Source organism: Ctenopharyngodon idella, chromosome 17, assembly GCF_019924925.1.
Source record: "Ctenopharyngodon idella isolate HZGC_01 chromosome 17, HZGC01, whole genome shotgun sequence".
Taxonomy (NCBI): Eukaryota; Metazoa; Chordata; class Actinopteri; order Cypriniformes; family Xenocyprididae; genus Ctenopharyngodon; species Ctenopharyngodon idella.
In genome coordinates, this window is record NC_067236.1 from 14515206 (window position 1) to 14536495 (window position 21290).

A 21290-nucleotide genomic window follows, 5' to 3' on the forward strand; every position below is an offset into this window, starting at 1 on the left:
CTAAACTGAACATGTGTTACACACTACAAATGTATTTAACCCCTTCAGCACACCCTGCAACTATCAAATCTAACATAAAAACATGACATTCTTGATAGAAGTTTGCAAAACAGTATTAAAGACATTATTAGCTCACATTCTAACCATTAAGGTTTCAGGAAAATATAAAATGTTGCAGTTTTCCAAACTTTACAAAGCTGATGCAGTTTCTATGTATAACTTTGTGGGAAAAATTCTTCCTTCAATGGTCCCCTTTAGATTCATTCAATTAAACCGACGTAACATATATTTAGACCTGAATAAATTTGCTTTAACATAAAACTCATTTCACATGCCATGCAGTAAAATTAACTTTGACATGCAAAAAGTTTTTTAGCATTAAATATTCTCATTTCTCAATCACAGGCAGCTGTACATTGACAGGCTCATTATTTATATTAAATATACTACACATAATGTACATGTACACTACCAGTCAAATAAATGCTGTTCTTTTGAACTTTCTATTCATCAAAGAATCCTGAAAAAAAAATGTATCACGGTTTCCACAAAAATATTAAGCAGCACAACTGTTTTAAACTGTGATAATAATAATAATAATAATAATAATAATAATAATAATAAATGTTCTTTGAACAGCAAATAAGCATATTTCTGAAGGATCATGTGACACTGAAAACTAAATTTTTGAAAGGTAGTGTACATTTTGAACATATTCTGAATAAATACTGCAAAATACTGACAATATTATATATAAATACTACAGAATATAGTCAGAGGACATCCTATTAGATGATAAGCCTTAGTTTCAATACTGTGCTGCCTACTCTGTGAGAGATTTATAATTTATATAGAAATATCATTATAGAAATGTACATTCCTGTGTTTACATCATAATGCCATTTTCCAACAGTGTTTCCCCTGGAAAGCTATATTAATTTGACTTTCAGACGTTTTGTGAATATAAATCTCATTATTCAACAAGTTTTATCACTTTTTTTTTTTTCCATTGCCATGAGATGAAATGGTAATTTGCAATTAAACAGACAGTCTGGGACATACATTCCTAAAGGCGCTTTCACAAACGCTCACCGATGCTGAAAACACATAGACTAATTAAACCAGTAATGACTGGGAAATGTCATCATCACACTGTTATGAGGAGGTCTGAGAAAGCAGCAACACAAATCTCATCTTCAGCAAAAAAATGTAACATCTAGAGCAAGAGAGAGAGAGACTGAGCATGGAGGTTTATTAAATATGATGGTGTTGACGCAAAATGAAATTCACTCATTTTTTTCAGCATAAACTGAAAGGAGATGAGAAAAGGCTAAATAGATTCTTATTTCATGCTCGAAAACATATCATCATATTTTCATTCTTATTTATTATATTGCAGTGATACTTCAGGTCCTTATAATGATATTTTATGAATGTGTTTCATTCATTCATGTCATAAAAGCCTTTATGACTAAGTCAGAAGATCAAAAGCTCCCAGAATTCCAGTCGCTCAAAGAGACAATGACTTGCCCTAAGAAGAATGCTTTGTTCAAAACTTTATACATTTTAACAAAACATTTTATATTTAGTGGCCTGTAATTTAATCACATAGTGATACAATGAATGAATCATACATACAATCATACTTACACAAATGCAACAACAAAACATTAATAACTTGCGCACACACCTCGAAAGGCTGGAGATCCTCCTTTTCCGTGTAGAACTCCAGCTGTCTGTCAGAGATGAACTCCACCACCGACAAGCCTTCCACGCATGACTGACCAATCAGAGGCCGGAATCTCTGTAAAGCAAAATATCACAACCAATCAGTCTGCTTCATCAGAAGGCAAAGTTTCACAAATTTTTTCAAAGAGTCTTGAACTCATGTGAGTTACATTTTTTTTAAATTTTAAAGGTAAAAAGTATTCTTTAGAAATATCATGAATTATTTATTTATAAATTTCATTACGTTTTTTGGGAGTCACACCACATGACATTTTACAAAGGCTATGTTTACACTGTCAGTCCAAATCAGATTATTTGTGTATCCGATTGGAATCTGATCTAAATTATTGACTGTCCACACTGTGTATTGGAACTGTTCAGATACGATTTGTGTGTCCCATGCCGCTCTTTCGTTTTCCAGAATATCTGCATTGTTTTCTATGGCAATGACACCAAACAACCGCAACATGGAGGGGTTTACAATACAGATGTTGTCTTGTTTACAACATAATGTGTAGCCACCGCGCTGGACTACTGTGTCTAATGAGGCAGCGGCAGAAATAAAGGAGGCTGGTATGTGCTGCTTTATTCCACGCTGACGTCTCTGCCGGTCTCAAAACATGTCTCTGTTATATTGACTTTTTTTTGTTCATCCAGAACTTTGCAACAACACAGTCTTGTTGTTTCTGCAGTGACTTTCAGCATGTTTCTTATAACAACATCTGATGGTTACATTTTACATGGCGTGAGAAAGTCACATAAACCACACAAAATCCAATCAGAGCAGTCAGACTGAAACGGATTTCCAGAAATGCAATTTGAAAAGGATTTCAAACCACTTGAAACGGATTTGTAAACATCACATTTCATGTGATTTTTTGCTATTCACACTTGCTAAATCTAATCAGATTTCAATCTGATTTGCAAAAAAACGGATTTGAACATAGCCAAAAAGAGTCAAATTATCTGCTATTTCCAGACTTTTTAAACTTGACACAGAGACTTGGGGGTCTGCAGGTGTCCTCCCTATTTCCTGTTTTATCTTTTTATGCTTGTTTATGCATGTTCATTGGACCACTGGACTTTTTTGGTTGCACCATGCGAGGTTAATCAATAAGGTATGGTTACACAAACCATGTTTCCCTTCGCGAGTCAGACAGCTGCCTTCTAACAATCAGTATCCTTAGAAATACTTTGAACACCTTAATGTCAGTGGAGAAAGGCATATTGTTTATCATAACATCGTAATATGCATCATACACCTGCCATATTGGTAAATCTACCCGATTTTTCATATCAACAGAAAAATATACCGGGATAACCTTCTTTTGAGACTCCCTTGCGTGGTCAGTCAATGATATGCTAATGCTCGGCACATTGACGTGATTGGTTACAATGTAGTTTGTGACGTTAGAAACACCAGCGATTTCAAACCGCGGGTTTGAAACGGTCTTTGGTTTACTGCAGTTTTAAGGAGAAAATACTCAGCAATGGTGTTGACTGATTTGCACATGGTTTGTCTTAAAGCATGTTAAAAACACCACATAGACATATGAAAAACATTAAAAACTTGATTTTCACCACAGGGGGACTTTAAGCAGGTTTTTAAACTGTGATAATAATAAGAAATGTTACTTGAGCAGCAAATCAGCATAGTAGATTTAATTCTGAAGGATCATGTGACACTGAAGACTGGAGTCAGCTCTGCCATCACAGGAACAAATCACATTTTACAATACATTAAAATTGTAATATTTCACAATATTACTGTTTTTACTGTATTTTAGATCAAATTAATGCAGCCTTGGTGCGCATAAGAGACTTCTTTCAAAAAGATTTAAAAATCTTACACCGACATTAAATTTTTGAACTCTATTTTAAATGCAATTTTAATTGCCATTTTTCAACAAAGATTTTTTTCTTCATAATGATATCAGGACAGTTGTATCACCCTGACTCCACCACTCAAAAATAAAAAATAAAAATGACTTTTAAATAAAGAAAATTCACAACAAAAACAAAATAAAAACGTCATGCACAAAAGTTAAAGTAAGCGTGTTGAATGCTATATACTGCAGTGTGTGTGTGTATGTGTGTGTGTGTGTGTGTGTGTGTGTGTGTGTGAGCAAGTATCTTGTGAGAATTCAGTTAAACTCTCATTGATCAAGTCATATTCTCTATGCATGGTTTCTATTTATATAAATACTAGGCCAGCACACTCAAAGTTTCCATGTCTGGCTGTGTGTGTGTGTCTGTGTTCAAAGTGTAAGTCAATGTGTATCAGTCAATGTGTATTATGCAATACAACAATTTTCATGTCTCTGAGGTATGCTGAAGTGAAACTTAACCTAAATGTGGCCACAGAGTTATGGGATGTGCATGTGTGTGTGTGTGTGTGGGTCAAGTTTTGCTTACATTGCAGGGATAAAATGTCCAGCCAGTGTGGAAAACAATTTAAACAAAATAAATGTCCTAATGAAAATGCAAAATAGTTGAGGGTAAGGTTTATGTCCAAAGGATAGATAATATCATTAGCTCAGTATAAAAACAACAGAAGTCAATGGAAAGGCCCCAAAATGAACGAAAAACATATATGTGTTTTTGCAGAAGCATTATGCACGTGATGACTTCTAAGGAGCCAAACATCAATCAACCAAAACCTCTCTGTGTACTGTGTGCCAGTCTGACTATGTGTGTGTGTGACTCATAAACCATGAGCTGGAGGGTAAGGGGACAAACAGAACGTGTGTGAGAGCTATTTTTAGACACTCTACTGTGTGCAGTGCACTCGCATACACTCTGTCGCACACACCCCAAACACGTTTACCGCACTGTGGTTTGAGACTCTGTTCTGTCAGTGAGGCATACAGAGAGAAAGGACAGTCAGGACAAATATTCTTTTGCAGAAACAGCATATCGACTTCACTAAGACACAAATCTGTGCACAATAAACACATTTAATGCATGCGCGCACTAATAGCTAAATTAATACAATTCTGATTCTAAAAATATATAAATAAATAGACTAATTTAAAATACTATACATAACAGAATCCAAGGTAAAGTGATCGACCAGACTGATAATTGGCCATTTTGTCACAGTTGTCATTAGCCAGTTAATGGTCAGTTAGAAATCATCAACATTCAAACATTTTCTGTTTCCAAATATTGTTTTTGGAAGTACACTGAGGTTCAAAAGTTTTTGGGCAGTAAGACTGTTATTAAAGAAATGTATGCTTTTTTTCCCCAGCAAGGACATAAAATTGATCAAAAGTGACAATAAAGACATTTATAACTGTTTTCAACAATGATTAGACCAAATCAGCATATTAGAATGGTTTCTGAAGGGTCATGTGACATCTGAAGACTGCAGTAATGATGCTGAAAACACAGGAATAAACTACATTTTAAAATATACTACAATAGAAAACATTTCAAATTGTAATATTTCACAATATTACTGTTTTACTGTATTTTTTATTAAATAAATGCAGTCTTGATGAGCATTTTTCAAAACATTAAAAAAAATCTTACCAACCCCAAACTTTTGAATGCTAGCATATTTTAAGCAAATATTATCAAATACATGTTAATTTTCATTTCAACTGCATGTCTCATTTCCCTTCATTTATTTAAATATTTGTAATATATTGCCAGTATATTGTCCTTCATCGACTCTACGCAGCAGATATCAGTGTTGGTTATTAAAAACCCCTATCGGTGGATCGCTAATGAAAATCATTAATGTATTGTGTAAGGTGTCCATGCGGGAATAAACCAATGTCTGGAGTGTGATAGCATAAAGGCTGCGGATAGCCATAAAACGAAGTCCAATCTAGTCTAATCATAAACTTAAATGAGATCCACTCCACCTTCAGTCCATGCATGTCCGTTTAATAACTCACACACCATTTCCTATCATGCCGGGACCTTTCCATTGACTATCATTTTTATAGTAAGCTAGTTAACCCAACCCTAAATGTTTATTTAAACATTTTGATTTTCAATACTTGGCACTTTAAACCTCTAAATGTCCAGTAATCCCAATGTAACAGGCAATGTAATTTAATTGTGGTGCTTCTAATTACGTGATAAAAGCAGTTGCAAAAGTTTTACAAAATACATATACCCATCTCTGCACCATTATAACGTGCAACACTATGTTTTACTACCTAATTATATGTAATGTCTAAATAATTTAACTTACTTTGGGAAGTTTTCCTCAAGTTTCCTCATTTTGTGTGATTGCAGTTTTAAGATATAAATTCACATTGTGAGATATTAGAGGAACAGTACACCCAGAAAAAAGGAAAATTAAGTCATCATTTACTCACTCTCATGTCGTTCCAAACCTGTATGGTTTTCTTCTGCTGAACATATGATATTTTGAAGACATAGTTTTGGTGACCATTAACTTTCATTGTATAGTCAACCACTGAGAGATTTCTCTAAATATCATCTTAAATGTTCCACAGAAGAAAGAAAACCATGCAGGTTTGGAACGACATTGAGGGTAAGTAAACAATGACAGAATTTTCATTTTTGGGTGAACTTTCCCTTTAAGTCTTAGTTACAAGAAATAAAGTTGAAGTTGTGAGAAATAAAGTCACAATTATGGGAAACAAGTCGATATTAAGGATGGCTCGAAACCACAACTTAGGCTTTGTTACGGTACCACAATCTAATACCGTAGTTCTGATATTAAATCGATACCATAAAGTGTCTGAATTTTGGCACATGTATTGTGCATAATTTTAATAATTTTGCAGGTTTCGCGTTTATAACGCGAGAAGTTACGGCAGATGTTTATTAGCAAATTAATCAACACAGATTATCACATCAAATCAGTAATTAGAAATCTTTCTTGTAATAAGTAATTTCACCATATTTTGAGATATAAAGTTGGAACATTACAAAATAGAGTAGCAATTTCGGAAAACTAGGTTATCATCTTATTTTTGAACTCTGTAGAAGAAACTAGCTTTCATAAGTGTGTTTATGAAGTCATTTTCCCCAAGAGAACCATTGGCTGGGTGATTTCAGGTTTTACTGTCCTTGTGGGGACATTTAGTCACCACAATGTAGGCAAAACCTGAACCACGCACATCACATTCAACACAAGATCAAAATCTGGACCACAAATGCCCATGTGATCAAACTCTGGAAGCCTCTTTAACCATGATCACGCACACACCACTACTTTCCACTCTCCCTCTGTCCTTTCATTTCTCTCTCTCACTCGAACACAATCTAGGTCACACACCTGCTGAAGCACGGCCATACACCCTCACTCTTGGCAGAGCACACAGTGTTGCCATGGTTTTTGTGTGTGTGTGTGTGTGTGTGTGGAACATTAAGACTTCATTAAGCCTTTAAAGCTGCTTGGGTCTGTCTCTACACATGCTTTGAGGGACAGAGAGTGTTTTTGTGTGTGTGAGGGAATGCATGAGCGGCTATATTCGCATTCGAGACTGTTTATATTTTGTGTGAAGAAGGATGTGTGTATGTAATTAGAAATGTCTGCTCAGCACAAAGCCATATTTAGGAATACTTAATATACACACACACACACACACACACACACACACACACACACACACGCACACACGTCCGGTTCGCTATCTTTGTAGGGACTCTCCACAGACGTAATGGTTTTTATACTGTACAAACTGTATATTCTATCCCTTTACACTAACCCTACCCCTCACAGAAATCTTTATGCATATTTACATTTTCAAAAAAACTCATTCTGTATGATTTATAAGCTTGTTTCCTCATGGGGACCTCAATTTAGGTCCCCAAGGTGACGCAAGTCTCCATGAGTCAGTGTGCATTCAGGTTGAAGTCCCCAGTGGGATAGAAAAACGAGAACACACACACTCACACACAAATACACAGAGGGACAATCAAACACAAGCAGGAGTCACTGCTGATTGAAAAAACAAAGATAAAACAGAAACAGTTAGACGGTAAATGTCATATCAGTCCACACCCACTGACAGAGAGACAGACAAAGAGAGACGCTGGGGGAATAACAGCAGTGTTAATCACTGACCCTTGGGCTATGACATACTGACACGTGTCTCGCCACAGTAGCTGCTCTTTAACCCATGCAGGATCAATTGCAGCTTGTCTCTTCTGTAAATAACATGCGTATTTTCTGTGCTGAACTTGTGTGAAGAAAAATCACATTAATACCCCAATTGTTTCTCTATAACAGCAATACAATTTAATGGAGAACAAATGTAGACTTTTGAGAAGTCTAGTAAGATTTGATTTCTGAGAAATAACCCAGGAAACTCACGTCTCATGCGAGTTTCAGAAGAACAATGCCTCACACTGAGGCCACAAAAGCTAGACGGTTCAACTTTCAGTATTTCTCAAATCCTCTCAAGTCTATATTATCTATGCTATCCACCTGAATTTTATAAGAGTGACCTATATGAGCAATATCATTGTCCTCTGGGGTAGTACTAGAGCTCAAGAGCTCCTAAATGTTTCACAGCGAGGCAGAAAGTGTTTCTGAGTTGTCCTGCTCTTTTCTCTCTCTCTCTCTCTGGGTAAACGTGACCTTTCGTGTCTGTTTTTCCCCTCTTGGCAGGGCTGCAGTCACAGAGCTTGTTCTGGATGAGGAACTGTCTCTGCTTTGAATTTCTGATGAAGAGATTCAGTTAATACTTTCTTTTAAGTGCTTGAATGCATCCAAACTGCTCTGATTTAGTGTGGAAATCCCACTCAAGCTGTCTTTCATGAGAAATATTTTATATTATGGAAAGACTTTGATTCATGCTTATTATATTTGTATTTTTCCAAGAGTTGTTTTTTGCTAAAGAGAAACTTCAATGTCCCTTATATTCACAATATTTAAATATATATACTGTTTGTTTATGTTTATTTTGCTCTTTCATAGTTCAGATGACGTTGAATATGAATATTATCTCAGATATTTCTCTTAATATTCCTTAAAAGAACTGAAAGCAGATTATGAGTACAGTGCACAAATCTTTTGATATTTTGAGAAAGTGAAAGTCTGCAGACTTTAGCTATGTGCTTGGGTCATTTTATCAGTTTTTTCTATTTAATATTTCAATTTAGCTTTAATTTATATTTATTTCAGTTTTACTCATTTTAATACTTCAAGTTAAACATTTTATTGCAGTTATTGAAGTTTTTCATCTAATATTTAAACAGTTTAAGTTTGTTAACAATAACAACACTGAAAAGGACCTCATTAATTTTGATGTTTCTTTTTTTCTTATATATTTTACTGTAATTTTAATTATAGAGAGAGCGCTCTTTTGGGTATAATTTGATAAAAATGTTCCAGCTGTGTTAAACTGCTATCATAGATCAGTTTTAGTCAGTCTCGTTGCATTTGTGTGGTTTACTGAGCTTCTATTAGGTTGTTGAACTCACTTTAATTATCAATTTATATTGCAACACTGTGATAAGAATGAGTGTGATCTGATAGATAACAGAAATATGACCACAAACTGAGCACTGGTTGACTTCCCTTTAAAGTTCAACCAGTATCGTACGACTATGCCTCTCTGACATGGCATATCTGGGAAATAATGTATTGTATATGTGTTTTGTGGTACAGTAATTAGGTTTAATGATGCTTATTGTCAGTATCATTAAACACACATTCCAAAAAACAAGAAAATAAAGCCCCCAAAAATGTTCAGGGAAGCAGAAATCCTGGGAATAGTGTGATATGAGTGCTGACTCTCACACTTTGCTTCATGACAAATGCTCACATACAGAAAAACCAACAGTGAACAAAGCTTGTAGGCCTTAGAGATATCTCAAAGTGCACAAAGACGGATGGTGAGGTTCTTACTCTTTTCTTTTTCCTCCTCTCGCGCTCTCGCTCTGTTTATGTGTGTGTGCATGTGTGTGTGTGTCAGAACCCTCTTTGTTTTGGCTCTCCAAGTGGCTGACACACAGCCAACAGCAAGACAGAGCCTCAGTGTGTATGTGAGGGAGAGCTAGACAGACACACAGGGAAAGAGAGAAAGTGTGTGTGTGTGTGTGTGTGTGTCGGGTAAATTTATGTCCAGTTGAGTGAGTAATAGTGAATGCATTTCCACAGAAATGACTCTCTCCCACACACACACACACACACACACACACACACACACACACACACACACACACCAGACCGGCAGTAAATATGTAAACATAAGAAAAAACTGCCAGCCATAAATAGAAAATATAAACATACATCATAGATGACCTTTGCTCTGCTCTACACACAAGCAAAACTAACACACACCAAGCTTGTGGTAATGTACACACAAAAAGCAAATTTGCTGCTTTTCTGCTATACACTCACACACACTGCTTATTACTTCCACAAACACCAAATCACTAGCTTAACTGATGTTGCTAATGGCAGCTTGGACAGACATCCACAACGGCAATCCTGCTCTCTCTCTCTGTGTGTATGTGTGTGTGTGTGTGCGTGTGTATGTGCGCGTCCTGGAAAACCCTACACTGTGAGGACCAAATGTCCCTACAAAGATAGTAATACCAGTAATTTTTGTCATTTTAGGGACATTTTTGGTCCCTATGTGGAAAACAGCTTCTAAATCATACAAAGTGATGTTTTTTGAAAAGGCAAAAATGCAGAAAGTTTTCTGTGATGTGTTATCAGGAGGGTTCGCGGATGTCCGCACACCCCGTCCGCGTGCAGTCCAATTTTTGTGATGACACGGACACGGGTGTTGAAAAGCCATTGCCTTCGCAATGCAAAGTCAGGAGATTCGCGATAGAGATGCACCGATCGATCGGCATCGGACGATTTTCCTCATGATCGGCCCAGATCTCACTTCTTAACGTTTCTGAGCCGATCCGTTTTGTTACCATTTTGTTACGGCACAGGCAATAACGTCAGCTGCGCGTTCTCGCTCTCTTTTCTCCGACAGTGAAGTGACATACACCCGTGCAGGCGCCTCCTCTCTCTCACTTGTCTCATTCGCTCCGGTTAAATAGTGCTTGTGTTGCACAAAATTTTAGTAATTCCCGCAGGTTTCGCGCTCACACCAAAAGCGTGTGCACCACTGATCTATATCAGTGGAGCGCAGAAGCCACACTCAGTCTCAAACAGAGACAGAACTCAAACAGAGTCACAACCAAAGTACAACCAAGTACCAAAATGAGTGGCTTACTGTGCTTAAATGGTCAAATACATACAAAATTATGTCAAAATGCACATCTCAGTGATTATGCAGATAAACACAGTCAGTTTTGGATCGTTATAGTTGAGAAAGAGAACGCATGTTGTGTAACAGTATAGAGTACCTCAGGGATGACGTGTTTTTGTAGGCAAAACCCAGAAGCGAGTTAGCATTTTAGGACTTCCGGTTCCATCGCCCCGAAATCAATGTTTTTTTATTTTTATTTAATGGGTTTTTGCTAAATCTCCTGAAATAAGGTCTGTGGTTAACAAAGCCTCTAAATATTTTCACGTTTTGATCTATGACATAAAACACACCAGTTATAACCCCCTTGTAATTTGTTTAAACCTTTATTGTGTCTTAACAACGGCGGTTCCTAATAAATTGCTAAAAGGGACTACTTCCTTTGGCGGGGACTTTAGACGTCATCATGACAAACAGGACATTTGGACAGCATTTCTCATGAAAAAGTGGATAAGTATTCATACACAGCGCAGATCATAATCAGCGAGCATGTTTTTAGATTAAGTTGTTTTCTAAATAAAGTTTGAGGAAGCTTGGTGGTGGTGACGTTGATCCGTGACCATGGTGTGCTGTAGTCCGTTTATAGCCTACTGTTAGCTTTTTATATCTGACGAATTTATTTAGGCTTCAAAATGTATAAATGTTGTGTTAACTTGTAAAGATTATCATGATAGAAAAAACGTGTAAGTGTCATAACCCTTTGTTAAACACAGAGCTTATTTTTTGCGATTTTCCAAAAGTCTATGGGAAAAATCCATAGGCTTTCGATCGAGGGAACCCGTGCGCCGCTAACTTCCGGGTTGGCCTACAAAAACACGTCATCCCTGAGGTACTCTATTGTGTCCGTTCATAAACTCTTAAAGGGACAGCAGTCCAATATTTCTGCTGCTGTCTGTCATGTTAATCAAAGAACAAAAAACAAAGAAAATCACTTTCTGCTCTTGACTTGATGTTTTATAATTTTAATGGTAAGAATGAATCTGTATTTAATATTTACAATAAAGACTACAGAAATTAAGGTAACCAATGTAAGATAACACTGGATGTGTTTACATTACATTTGATTACTTTAATTTCTGTAGTATTTCTTACCTGAATAAAATTGCTTTGAAGAAAAGTAGATTTTTGTAATATAGTTCTTAGAAAGAAAATCGGAATCGGCAAAAATCGGTATCGGCAGATCACACATACAAAAAAAAAAAAAAAAACGGAAATCGGAACCGGCCAAGAAAATTGCAATCGGTGCATCTCTAATTCGCGAGGGGGGCCCGTAACATTTTTTTTGCATATGGGCATGGGGCTGACTTGCTACGCCACTGGTTAAGGGATAGAATATGCAGTTTGTACAGTGTAAAAAATATTATGTCTATGGAAATTCCCCATAAAATGTGTGGTGTGTGTTGTCCTGTCCTTGTTTACTATCTCTGTTAGTGTGATTGACAAAACAGGACAGAGGGACAGAGAAGGAGAGACACTTTCAATTTAATGATCAACTGAGTTAACAATTTAGAGGCATCATCTCCCTCTCTCTCTCTTACACACACACACACACAAACATGCACAGACATACACACACCCACATAGTAATGGAGTCACTTCCTGACTGAGTCACACAACTGATTATTAATTTGGCAGCTAGAACGGCATGTGTATGTGTGTGTTGAATATGAATACTGTGTTACAGTAAGGGACGAAAATCATTAAAGGGTTCGCTCTTCTAATGGACAGACTGATACAACTGGCTGTAACTCTAAAACAGAGCGACCAACCTGGACAACATTTCTGGGCATCATAAACAAATTAAGATTTGAACATTCAAACGCACTTATGATTTCCAGAACTGCTGAATCAAACACTCAAAACAAACTTTCAAATATACTTATAAATGTAAGAATAATCTGTTTAATCAAAATGCTGCATCAAACATGCATAAAATATGAACATTTGAATCCAACCTATGAATGAAACTTTGATTTTCAAATATTGGATTACTGGAGTGAAGATTCAAAAGCAATATGATGGCCCAAAATGGTGAATCAAACATAAAGTATGAATGTTGAAACTAACAAATAAACACAGAAAAATGCTGAATTAAATGTATGAAAGTACAAATCTAACGTTCAATCATAAGATGCCCAAAAATGTAGTCCTGGTAGGCAGCTCACTGACAGAGAGAAGATATGACCAAACATTTTTAAAAACACACACACAGGACAGGGCAGAACACAGGACAGAACAGGACGTCCATTAAGGACTAATGTGGAACCATCAGTTTTTATCCACTGGTTTAACCAAATTTCACCAGATTCATTCCTGGAAACAGAGTGAATTCAGTTTGGTTTGTGAGGAACTTGAGATGTAATGTGTCTTCTGTGGCTTTCCTGAATCTGCTGTGATTCATTAAAATGACATTTGGGAAAAATGAGCATATGTGCGCAGCGCCACTGTTTGTGTGTCTGTTTCCTCTGCACACACACACTGTGAGTTTAAGCAATCACAGCACAAACAAACATCAGTGTGTGTGTGTGTGTGTGTGTGTGGTCCTGTCTCTTATTAAATAATGACATCATTGGCGCTGACTGGAGCTCGTCACACACAGGCTTTATAATCTCTTAACTTGGATCTATTTAACCGCCTGCCATTACAGACAGCAGAATCATCAGATAGAGAGTGAGAGAAAGAGAGCACATGTGTGTGTGTCTAACACACAGCAGAGCACCGACACGTATGTAAACACTGAGGCGGGGTGAATGTGTGTGCGAGACGGAGAATTAGTGAGTGAGAGAAGAGAGAGAGCGAGCTCGCCTGGTGGTAGATGTCGACATGTGGTTAGACCGTTACAGGCATGGTGCCAAGAACAGACGAGGGGGTGGAGGGTCTCACACACACACACGCAGACACACACATGCTAAATATAGAGTCCTGCTGAGGCTTCAATCTCACACACACACGTTGTGAGACGAGTACAAACACACAGACAACCAAGCATGAGATGAAACAGATAACAACATGTAGAACAATATCGGTGCGGCAAAATCGCGTACTGAGTGAGTAGGTACTACATTTGAATTTGAATTTACTTTGCGACTGTTAAAAGTATGTTCTATATAGTATGAATGTGTGTAGTACGAATGCAATCCAGACGTACTACATCCGCTATGTTGTCATTATCATGTGACCTACCAGCATCAGTGGCGTTGCTTCACCTCCATTCAGAAATTCTCTCCTGTGGCCTCATGGGGTAGTAAAATGTACATCGAATGCACACTTCAGAATCTCGCCGGTAATAGGTCATCCGGGAACTTTTCGCCTACTGTTTTTCGAATATGTATTCGGACATACTACTCTGTTGCATACTGTTTTTCGCATATTATGGGCCCTATTTTAATAATCTAAGCGCATGGTCTGAAGCGCACAGCGCAAGTGCACTTAGGGCTTGTCCGAATCCACTTTTGCTAGTTTAACAACAGGAAAAATGGTTGCCGCATTGTCTAAAAGGGTGGTCTCTATTCTCTTAATGAGTCATGGGTGTGTTTTGGGCGTAACGTCCAATAAACCAATCAGAGTCTCATCTCCCATTCCCTTTAAAAGCAAGTTGCGCTTGCACCATGGTGGATTTGCTATTTACATGGCGGAATTTGCAAGCGGAAAAATTGAACGCTTCTCTAGCGAAGAAACGGATCTGCTCATGCGCAAGGTTAAAGTGTGCGAGCAGACCATCTAGCCTACAGGACAAGCCAGATTCCACCGTTTTTATCTTTATGCACACAATAATAATCTTTTACATTGTAATTCTTTTATTTTTAATATTTGGTATGTTTGTGTGCTGCTGTGCATCCCTGTGTGTGTAATAAGCGGAGTGTACGCGCACCTATAGGCGCATATTACTAACGCGCTCTTTAAATAACCAAAAAAAATATCGTGCCATTGACTTTAGACCAGGTTTCAGTTAGTCAATGGTGCAGTCTATTTCAGTTGCCTCAAAATAGCAACACGCCAACAATGCGCCTGAACACACCTCGTTTTTAGACCAGCATGCGAACAGATGGGCGCAAATGCATTTGCTATTTAAACAATGTGAAAATGATAACTGCGTCGGGCTGAAACTAGCAAAAAACACATGTGTCGCATTGGGCGCCGCATTGCACCGGGTGTATGATAGGGCCCTAGATAGTAGGTAAGTATTTGATTTCGGATGCAGCATATGATTCCCATGAGATGGGAATCCAAATCGCAAAAATCCAGTCATTAAAACGTAATTTAGTCTATAAAGGTGCGGTCACATTAGCGAAATTTTGCCTAAATTTCGCAGGCAAAATGGGCCCATTTTCCACTGTCAATAGTGTAGCGATGTACAAAAGTCACTTTAAAACCAAGCAGCTTTCTGTTGGTCAGCGTGACGAATTCCGATGACCAACTTGAACACAAGTGGAATCTGCATGGGGAACTTTTTCACCCTTTTTCACAAAACTCCCGATCGCACAGATTCCTATTGAAATGAGTGGATTTGCCTGCTATAACTCACAAAATATAGGTAAACGTGACTGGAATTTGACAACATTTGGACGAATAAATCAAAAGTAGGAACATACAATTCAATAAAATGAAATCGCAATATGGACTACGGTCTGTGAGTATAGTTGTAAATAAAACAGATTATTGGTGTAAATCCTACACTAATGTTTTTTTTTTTTCAGTGTAGGGCCCTATATTTGTTAGAATTTTCTTAAATTATTACATTTTTAAAGTTTAATGAACATAACTGATTAGATATGCGTTTTGATTATTAAAATTTAATTACACCATTCATTTTTTCAATCCAGAAAAATTTAAATGGAAAACAAAGAATCTAGGAGAAAATAAAATAGAATTTGGGAAAAATTTCATAGGACCCTAAAAATGGACATGCATGCTTTCTCGTGCAGCTGTGTGTTACGAGTTCCATCTATGTAAAAAAGTTGGAAACATTCATATAGCGGAAAACCAACACCGATGAGAGAGAGACCCCAAATCCCCCGAGGAAATAAATTTCCTAGGACACACAGAGCCGTGCACACAGACGTGCGGTTGACCTGTTATTCTGCGAGGTCATGGAGTAATGTAAGCTCTGCAGCTGGTACATAAATATGACTTTGAGAACAGAGTCCAAGGTAACTCGACACAACTCTACAGCTGTGTACAAACACACACACACACACACACACACCTAACTCTCTATTTGAACTGCATTCAGAGTGATGAAGTGTAGCAAGAGACGGGTTTCTCTGTTCTGTGCTCTGCTGGTCTCTGGGAAGATAGAGAGGGAATAAAATTGGGGGGGGCAATGAAAAGAACTGTCGGTCTCTCTCGCTCTCTGCTGAAATGATGGCACTGCTGTGCAACCTCCCTTCGGAAATAAAGCTAAGCTGATGTCACACTCTCCTGTGAAATGTGCACACGTTCACGTACATCACACAGGGAATCACGAATTGGTGCTGAATGTCCAGTCCGTGAAATTACAGCAACATATGTGGATGCACGGTGGACTGTATGCTCTCTGGAGAATACAGTGTCAGATATAATAATATTATAGAAAACATCTTTTACGCTCACCAAGGCTGCATTTATTTGATAAAAATACAGTAATTAAAACAAATTTTTTTTTTATTTCAATTTAACTAATTTTTATTATAAATTAAAATGTAATTTATTCCTGTGATGGCAAAGCTGAATTTTCAGCATCATTACTCCAGTTTTCAGTGTCACATGATACTTCAGAAATATGCTGAAAAAAAAAAAAAAAAAAATCTTATTCTTTGATGAATAGAAAATTCAAAAGAACAGCATTTATTTGAAATAGAACCTTGGTTACACTTTATTTTAAAGGCGTTCGTGTTACAGTGTAATTATACATTTAAGTATTGGGTAATAATAATTAACTACTATAGGGATAGGGTGTAGTTTCGGGTTAGTTGCATGTAGTTATGCACAATTTATATTAATTATTATAGTAACTACATGTAACAAGGACACTAAAATGTTACTGAAATATTTTGTAACATTATAAATGTCTTTACTGTCTATTTTGATCAACCTGCATCCTCTAACAACATCATTAGAATCCCTTTCAAAATAATTTTTAAGATTAGAAGAGATTCTTAATATTGCACTGATATTTAAAATCTTTATATCAATATACTTTTTTTTTTTTTTACACATTCATGCACATTATCTTCTAAATAGTTCATTTAATGAAGAAGCAGTTTGTCTAAATAAGATGCAACTGAAACAATTATGATATTGTGATGTATTGCAATGCATACTGTATTATAATGTAGTAGTTTATGATACCCTAATAGTGAAAAAAAAAACAGCCTTATGAATGAGAGTGTGAACAATGCCAAATTTAATTTATCTTAACAGGGGTCATTTACAAATAAAAGTTTAAAGGTCAACAGCTGTTAAACAGTAAAAGGAAAATGGTCAAATAAAACTAAATTACAACTTTCTGGCAGAAGAAATCCTGATTAACATTTTAAATGGACCTTAAGAAACAAATTGTTAAATCAATGTTAAATCCCCAACATGAATTTTCAGTTCAATATCGACTTTCCTGCATCAAAGTAGTCAATCACTCTCATTTCCCAGAATTCCCTCACTTCCCATTCCAGTAAAAGCGTAAGTCTTTTTGTTTTCATAGTGTCAATAAAAAGACCGTAAAGGTCAAAACATCTCTCAGCACCTAAAAATATGTATGAATTCCCACACACACACAGACAAATACACACACATCAAAGTACAAACACATGAGCTGTTCCCCTTCCCGACATGTTCAGCTCTCTCTCTCACACACACATACATATAAGCACTGTGTTAATTGTCTGTCTGACAGTCACACACACACACACTGACTGGCTTTCATCCCGTGAGCGAGCGTCTGTCTCCTCCAGTCTCTTATAATCTCTATTTCTCTCTCTGACAAGTACACTGACATACATGCAGTGTTAATTTTCAACAAAGAAGGTTGGATAGTGATGGAGAAATGAGGGTCAGGGAGATTATACTAGCAAAAGAGAGATAAAGGGAGAAAAAGATGGTGTGTGTGTGTGTGCAAATGTGGGTAGGTCACTGTGATCGAGCACGGCTGCTGACTCAGTGATATTCTACAGCAGAGAAAGTCACAAGCAGATCTGATCTGATCTGTGTGTGTGTGTGTGTGTGTGTGTGTGTGAGGAGAGAGAGAGAGAGAGAGAGAGAGAGAGAGAGCGCTTAAGTTAAAGATAGAGAGAGAGTAAAAAAAGGAAACCAGAGTGTGTCTGTGGCTGTTACAACCTACAGGAAAATGTATTGCTCAGAGGTTCTTTCATACTCTGTGTGTTCTCAGTTTCATTCCATTTAAGTTTCTACTAACAGAACAAATTAGATTAAAAGTCATGCATTGAGAGTATAGACTTATTTAATTAATGTACATATTAGGGCTGTTTATTTGGTATGACTTTATATACCATCCAATGTTAAAGATGCCATGGTATATTCGTGGCACAATTTAAAGTGCCCCAATATGCCTTTTCGAACATTACCTTTCATGGAGGGTATATTATAGCTGTTCGTGAATGTAAAATGTCTGCAAAGTTTTAAAGATCAAATAAAGTTATTGTCTCCTAAAAGAAAGAATCGATTCTGAACTGCTGAAACGAGTCATCAGCAATTCCAGTCTCACTTACTGTTACATACCTACATAACAACGTAACAAATTTGGGTTTAAGGTGTTCATGTTACAGTGTAATTATACATTTAAGTACTGAGTAATAATATTAACTACATGTACTTACAATAGGGTTAGGGTTAGGATGTGGTTTAGGTTAGATGCATATAACCAAAGACTATAGAATAACACAAGATGCGTCACTCGTATTGTTTTGAATGGGAGAAAGTGCAACGCGCAATATGGCGGAATAAGTCCCGCCTTCTAAATAAGAGCCAATCGCCGATTGGTAAAGTCATCGCATCACTGCAGCGGCCGTTAGAAGCTCTGGTTCCTATAGAAACAGTCAGACGCACGCCTCCGAAATGAGACAAGAGATGCGCACTTAGGACTGCGCATGTGAATTAGCTTGATCCATCCTGAAAAATGCAGTTTTTTGTCATGGTTCGAGCATTTAGAAACAAATTTGATGAAGAATTTGAAGAATTTGATGTTTCCCCATTCAAAGAGATAGGAGCTGCACTTGAATGCCCAAGAGACGTTTCAAAGATGGCCGCCGAGTGAAATGACTTAAAGGGACTTTGATATAATTAAGCACAATTTATAGTAATTACTATAGTAACTACATGTTATCTGTGTAACAAAGGCACTGTAAAATAAAATGTTACCCAAATTTGCAAAATGCCAGTCTATGGTCTTCATTGGCTGCCTGCGAACATCTACTTGGACTCACCCTCAAACACTGTAGTTGTAGCTGAGACTGGAAAAGTTTGGTTTGTGTTGTCGACATGTCGAGAAGATGCTGTTTTCCATGCTGTAAATCCACTTTGCTGCACTTCAAAAGGATTAGGACTTGTGCTGGAATTGATACGAAAAAGCCTCCGGCATCATTTGTATCACTGTGTATCAAGCGCTGAGGAAGATCTAGAGCTGAAATTCAGATATGGTAATGGGTGTTTCGTTTCCGACATGCACTGTAAGCAGTTGACCAATCACAACAGACTGGGCCGTCTGACCAATCAGAGCGAGTAGACTCTCGGAAAGGAGGGGTTTAGAGAGACTGAATCTTTGAACTAACTATTTTCAGACTTCAGAAATAAGGTGATGTGAAATTGAAACTGTTTTTGACTTTCGATGCATGTAAAACTACTGTTGAAAACCTCTAAAACAAAATTAGGAACCTTTAAAATAGCATAATAGTGGCACTTTAAAGAAATGGTCTATAGTGAATCAAACTGATTCACCTTATGATTGCGATGCACTGAAATTGGGTCACAAATTGATCTATAATTCATAATTATTTTGCAAAATATGCTTCATATAAATGTAACAGGAAGTAAAATAGGAAGAAAAAGCGAGAGGAGTAAAAAGGAGAGCATGAAAAGGGAAAGAAAGATGTGAGTGTGTGTGTGTGTGTGTGTGTGTGTGTGTGTGTGTGTGTGTGTGTGTGTGGGCAGATAAATGAAAGGAGAGGAATCAGTAGAGGCTGTGTAAAGGCTCTCTCTCCCCCTCAGATGCTGCTGCAGAAATACCTTACCATACCGATCACACTGACACATAAAAACACTCTGCCCAGCTTACACACACACTTGCACTGTTTTATCAAACAAAGCTTTAAACACATAGTGCTCTGAATACAGGAAGGTCACACACTCACACATACTCTTGTTCACTCTTATCTCTGCAGCACGTTGACCAAACCAATCTCTGTTGCCACAGTTACCCACTCCAGGTAACGCATGGTATCCCATAGTAAGACGCAGTTAGCCACGGTGACGTGCTGTCATAAATGAGGTTACATAAGGCGTGATAGTAGAGTATGAGCCCGTAGTGGCACAAATGACTGCTTTAACGTCTTTGATCTGCCGTCTGGAAGAAGAGGAAAGTGCTTTTTCTTTTTTTTAATCTTTATGACACAGATGGCAGCTAATGACTCAGTCTAACAGGACTCAGTTAGGACTTATAAAACACATCAGCCAGTAAGTCTCCAGTGGTGGAAACAGCCCAGATATGAAAACAAAAGCCAGTTTCATTCATTTTTTGCTGAGTGACTTCATCAGCTTGATGTTCATAAACACACAAACTATTAGCATAATGTGCGATCTGAGAATGTTGCAGCTGAAAGCGGAAGACAGACCAACATTACAGGCATTACCAACCATAGTTCGCTTTTGAACATGACGTTTGAGGGTAAGTAAATCAGTATTTCAAAGTGCTTCGCGCATCATTTTTAATGGCTCACAAATTGACAATTGAAGACATTAAAAAATGTCTTTCTATTGAGGTTTTAAGAGCAAATAATGTATGGGCCAGTTGTTTTGATGATTCATTCAGAAAAGCTCACAAAATGTACCGGTCTGAATCATTCTGATGTATCCTTTGCTAAATGAACTTCGTCAGAATAGTTACTGAATCATCATCTGACTCACTTATCTTTCTGCAAGTTATCATCACTGTCCGTAAAACTGAACAGTATCATTAATAACTGAAATGTGTAGTTAAAAATACACGTTTTTGTTTTTTAATAAATAATAGTTACTAATTAATAGTAATAATACATACACACACTCATATATATATATATATATTTATATTTATATATACATATATATATATATATATATATACACACACATTTTTAAAATTTGAATAAAATGAAAACTAAAGACTTT

At 37.0% G+C, this 21290-nt stretch overlaps 1 protein-coding gene across 2 annotated transcripts in view; it reads right to left on the reverse strand.

The window, feature by feature from the left end:
- jmjd1ca (jumonji domain containing 1Ca) overlaps positions 1–21290 on the reverse strand; it is a 63687-nt gene that overhangs the window by 29243 nt on the left and 13154 nt on the right. For both annotated transcript variants that reach the window (XR_007925850.1, XM_051867599.1), the window contains exon 3: positions 1691–1804. Coding sequence is in view for 1 of the 2 variants with exons in the window: in XM_051867599.1 (XP_051723559.1) it covers positions 1691–1804 (114 nt within the window). In the remaining variant the exon portion in view is untranslated. The remainder of the gene's footprint in view (positions 1–1690; positions 1805–21290) is intronic.